Source organism: Lathyrus oleraceus, chromosome 5 (genome assembly GCF_024323335.1).
Source record: "Lathyrus oleraceus cultivar Zhongwan6 chromosome 5, CAAS_Psat_ZW6_1.0, whole genome shotgun sequence".
NCBI classification, from domain to species: Eukaryota; Viridiplantae; Streptophyta; class Magnoliopsida; order Fabales; family Fabaceae; genus Lathyrus; species Lathyrus oleraceus.
Window position 1 is genome coordinate 275,276,238 of NC_066583.1, and position 5,224 is coordinate 275,281,461.

Consider the following 5,224-nt stretch of genomic DNA (forward strand, 5'->3'; position numbering starts at 1 on the left):
TGAGAAGCACCTTGCGTCTACAAACCAGGCTTGAAATTCAAGCCCTTGAGAAACTTGAAGATTGTTTTGATGAGCTAAAAGAGCAGTTGATTGTGCAAAGGTGAGGCTTGATGCTTCTGACTATCTTGAGATCTAGTTGAGTTATTTTAGGCATTACTACGTGCTTGAGACTTTAGTGGCGGAGGTTCAAAATACTCATCATATCCATGCTAATATTTAGTGCAGAGTTGACAAGTTTGGTCGATTTCCTGTGCTATAAGTCTTTTTTCCACACCCTCTACCACGAAATGTGTGTGCTCTACCGCGAGAGTAATGAGAAGAGTCGGACAAACCGCCATTCTTTCCAAGATTTGTACTGGTTATGGTCTGGGAAACATTGGTCGTTGCACTAGGAGTTGAAAGTTTTGGCGAAATTTGTAACGTACAAAAGAGCCGCAACATCATATATGTTAGTATGTTCCACCTTGCCATAAATCATCATAATGAAAGGAATGTATTCCTAAGGCAGACCTTAAAGTATTGCATCTATTTGATCTCTTTCGGATATAGCATCACCGATAGCTAGCAAGGAATCATCTGTGGCTTGAAATCGAAGAACATACTAAAAAATTGAATGACTTTCTTTCATGTTGGTTTTTAATTCTGATCTTAATTGATGAACTTGAGCTTTCATTTGAAAATTTAAATGGTTGTGCATTTTGTCCCAAACTTCATACGCATGTTTATATGAGAGAACACGAAGTAACACTGCTTCAGAATAGTAGACAAGACCAAGTGAACAAAGCTTAATCTTGAACTATCCAAGATTCATATTCTTCAAATACAATGTTAACCATATTACCACTGTTAGTTTTGAGCAATTGAGGGATATGTGTATTTACCACCACTTTGTTGAGTTTGTTAGAAAGAATAACATCTTCAACCCACTGATTCCCCAACAGAAAGTTGTTCTCTTGAAGTTTGATTGTTTATTTTGGTGCATTGTGTTTGCTAAGCTTTGATGTGCAAGCTGCGATGAGGTAGTTTGAGTAGAACGTGCCACATGTTGTGAATCTTGAGGAGAACTTTTCAGATTTGTCATTGAAGCTCCTATGAAGCTTGATTAGCAAAGAAGTTGAATAGAGAAATGAAGCTTCTATGAAGCTTTGATCTTCAATCAAGAACTCGAAGAGGATGAAGAGGATGATGAAGCGGAAAATGTCCCTTCTAGACATATGATACCATATTGAATGAACTAAAATGTATAAACAAGAGAACTAATGCAAGACCTTGTTGCATCGATTGAATTTGTTCATATTGGTTATATATACAAGTAAGACAGAGTGTAACTACTTCTAGTTATAGTCATCTCTAATTTGAATAGTGATCTCTTTGATTTTTTTAAGGAATTCTTTAGTATCTCATAAATTAAGGTCATTAATGCTGTAGTTTGTATTGTTTATGATGTGACATAGTGATCGTTTTCTCCACAGGTTCATTATATATTTAGGATAAGGCATCTAAAATAATAGAATCTAGAAAATAAAGAAATCAAGGGTGTAATAGGCAGAAAGAGAAAGGCTCCAAATACAAATTTAACATTGTACATATAACAAAATTACAAAGGGAGACACTCCAAAAAGAAAAATATTATAAAATCATCTCAAACTTGGAATCTTTTCCTTCCACCAAAATGATACATTGAGAATGTTACGTGCCACCACAACTTCAAGTAGTTGGATCAAAGTTTGAGGCTTTTGAATCAAGAACAGGAACATAGCAATATCTGCAAAGAAAACAACAAAGTAATTTTAGACCAAGTTTTTCTAATTATGATCAAAATGGAGTTACATCAAGGAAAGTACAAACCTCCAACAAAGGCCTCTTGTTTAAGAGTCTGCATTTTAGAAAGTTCCCCTTTTGATAGCATCTTCATTAGCATCACCAAGAGCAGCCTCACTCAAATACTTGTCTGCCAATTGGACTCTCTTCACATTCTCTTGTTCTTGGACAAGCATGTTACCATATTCCAACAGCTTTTCTAGTGTCATCTTTGGCTGGTCGAATTCCGGTGGTCCTTCCTTTGAGTTCACAAGCCTCTTTCCAATTCCTTCAACACCTATCCCAGAAATCCACTTCCTCACTTCGTCGTCGTACACTCTAGCCCTCAATGCACCAAAGAAATCTGCACTAGCAGCACATGAATGAGATTGTGTTTACAATGATTGTCAATATCATACACACAGATAAATACACAGACAAACAAATAGATAGATAGATTACCGATGGATTGGCCAGGGAAGGTGTCAACAAGCTTGACAATGTCCTCATTTGCGATATTGTCATGGCGGAATATTCCGGTACAGACACCAATACGGTCCTCTCTTGTAGGAGCCCAGTAGAATTTCTCCATACGTCCATCACGGATGAGAGGAGCATACAATGTTGAGAAATCGTTACCTGTGACGATGATGGGAACACGAGCATTTTCTTCCTTGTTGTACATACCAGGGAGTTGGACATTTGTGGGGTTATCAGCAATGTTCATGAGTGTGGCATTCACCATCTGGTTGTTGACAGTGTATTGGGTGGTTCCACCCATACGACCTGCTCCTGCATCAAGATCATTGATGAACAAAGCACACATCTTTCCCTTCTTGATTATGTCAGCAGCTTCACGGTATCGCTGTCTGATCAGTTTTGCTGGCTCTCCTGCATTTCCACTTTCAAGCTCTCCGGCACTCATCATAATGGGGCTGTTAGCACAATTTCAACATCAAACAGACATGAGTTACGTAGCGTAAGTACCATGTAACAAGAAAGCATGTTGACTCATAAGTTGTGCATGAAATTGGCTAGTATAGTTAGAACTCACTTGATTCCCATCTTGGCAAAAACAAGCTCAGCTTGGAAAGATTTTCCCTGTCCTTTGCCTCCCCAGACACCAAGAATGAGAGGAACCTATAAAAACAAAAACAAAAACAAAAACAGTGAACATGTATCACAATTCTACTAAAGTCCTAGTATAGTTTATAGAGAAATCATGTGCCTAATTTACATACCTTGATGTTTGGCAAGGTCATGAAGTTCTTAGTGATATGAACAACAAGCTTGTCCATAAAAGCAGGAGCAATGTAAAAACCACTCATAGTGTTGTCAAAGTTGTACCTAAAACACATTCATCATCACAAATTTTAGACCAAAAGACTATTTTATTTGGTTTTGAATTCACAAAATTGTGTAACAAGCCACTCACTGTTTAAGTCCAGTGCTAAGGTATTCATAAGAACTCATGATAGCATAATGAGTTCCAGCATTTTGTGGAGCCTGGAAAACAGAATCAACCAAACCCTTTCCTCTTGTGATGTCTTGTTGGTCATCTGAAATATCATAGGCCAAACCCCTCCATCTGTCTCCGTCTGTCTGCTTTTCAGGCTCGATCTCTGCAGCAGCAACAATTTTGAAACTTCCAGAGGAAACCTTAGTGTTTGGAAGCCTTGAATTAATCTTCTTCAAGCTTGTTCCGAAGAAAGATGAACTGGAAGCTGAAGGTCCTGCTACTACTGAGCCATTCAAGCTCATCTGCCACATCACAGTAAGAGTTCAGTTAATCCAAATTACAATCACCTCCCCCTAGTTTTACTTTCTTATCTATTCTAAATTACTTTTTTTATAATGAAAAAACATTCATGTGAAAAAGTGTGTTCCAAGTTAAGTGAAAAAATTTAGTGGATCACAACGTAACATGCATAAAAATCAAACTTGATGAGATTTTTTCAAGTGGATCACGAAAACAAGTAAAAAAAATCAAACTACTTTCATATAAATTATAAGTTGTATCAACAAGTTCGTAAAATTTATGAAATTAGGTTTAAAAAACAGCTACAAATATGTCATAAACATCTATAAGTTATCACAAACAGTCTACTAAATAAACTTAAATAAGTCAATTCCAAGAGGCTAAGAATATCTTATATCATGCATCAAATTATATCAAAGCAGGAGTATAGGACAACTTAACCACCTTTCTAATATTGTATCTATAAATGGGTTATTAAACATTCATATCAACTCTTGAGTTAAGCACCACTATATATCAGCAAAACATCACAAGAATCCAATCAAAAACATAATTAGCCAGTACTATACACTGCAGTAATGTATAAGATAGTACTAGCAATAAAAGAAAAAGAAACATGATATAATTTATGTAACTTGATTTGAAGCATAAGCATGTAATTATTGACAAACAAACCTATGTAAACGTAAGGTATATATAAACATGCATATGAGAATATATAAGAAAGATGTAAAAGCATATCATACAGGAGTTTTGACAGCTCCAATAGTGGAGACTGCAGCAGCCATGGATATGTTATTTGATTGGTGTAGCACAAAAGAGGAAGGTAGTTGAAGTTGAAGGAAATTATTGTATTGCAAGTTTGTGATCAAACTGAGGGACTTATAATAGCTGATCAATTGATAGGGTGTAACAATAGGATTGGTCACAGAAACCATAACATCCACACAATGAAGATTACCAAGCTGCCACGTGGCAACCATAGAGTGCATGGATTTCTTAGTCACTCTTAAGCATAGACTTTGAGGTTGGAGTTGAAGGTTTTTCCAGCTCCACATGTATTAAGGAGAGTTTATTACCACCACACAGGACTTGGATAGGACTCATCTCATCTCATCTCATCTTATTAAAGAAGAAATCAAGCATTGGTTATTGTCATTTTACACTAAAAGTTGAAACATTAGTGTCTTCTTGTATTGGTCAGTGGCCAATAATAATAGTGCAATTTTCAAGCGCTCTATTTTGATTTTGATTTAATTGTTAAGAGTGTTTTCAGATGGAAAAAATTGGAGTTGTGTAATAATTGAAAAGAATTATTGAAATAGAAAATTAGAGATAATTTTATAATTTAAAGGGATTGGAACCCATCAATCTCTGTCTCATTGTCTCAATTACATTTTTGATGTGGCTCTAGGTAGTTTTTCGAGTTTCTTCGGTGCTATGCTTCATAAAAACTAGAATAATTGTTTAGTTAAATGGTTAGTGATAGTCATGAGCACTCGAATTAAGGTTGAACCAATTAGAATTGAGTGGAATACAAGAGCGACAAATCTTTATCAAATCCACCAAAGTTCATAAGTAGTTGGAGTGTTAGAACTAGTCAAAGGCATGTAGAAACTTTAAATCGTTTTTTTTTCTTCTCGTTCTAATTTTTTCTTCTCGTTC

At 35.9% G+C, this 5,224-nt stretch overlaps 1 protein-coding gene across 1 annotated transcript; it reads right to left on the minus strand.

Moving 5' to 3' along the window:
• Positions 1 to 1,522: 1,522 nt before the first annotated feature.
• Positions 1,523 to 4,642, minus strand: LOC127083843 (ribulose bisphosphate carboxylase/oxygenase activase, chloroplastic). Its single transcript, XM_051024180.1, has 7 exons — positions 4,306 to 4,642; positions 3,236 to 3,561; positions 3,042 to 3,147; positions 2,855 to 2,940; positions 2,263 to 2,735; positions 1,849 to 2,164; positions 1,523 to 1,765 (listed from the first exon to the last, which is right to left on the minus strand). Exons 1-6 carry the CDS (start codon positions 4,615 to 4,617, stop codon positions 1,884 to 1,886), a joined length of 1,584 nt encoding a protein of 527 aa, XP_050880137.1. The 5' UTR covers positions 4,618 to 4,642; the 3' UTR covers positions 1,523 to 1,765; positions 1,849 to 1,883.
• Between the last annotated feature and the right edge of the window lie 582 nt (positions 4,643 to 5,224).

Excerpts from the sequence above, each read along its gene's own strand:
- LOC127083843 (XM_051024180.1), bottom strand. The coding sequence starts at position 4,617 with ATGTGGAGCTGGAAAAACCTTCAACTCCAACCTCAAAGTCTATGCTTA. Across the intron at positions 2,941-3,041 it reads TGACCTTGCCAAACATCAAG|GTTCCTCTCATTCTTGGTGT; the intron begins GTATGTAAATTA and ends TTGTTTTTATAG. Across the intron at positions 2,165-2,262 it reads CTTCCCTGGCCAATCCATCG|ATTTCTTTGGTGCATTGAGG; the intron begins GTAATCTATCTA and ends CTGCTAGTGCAG.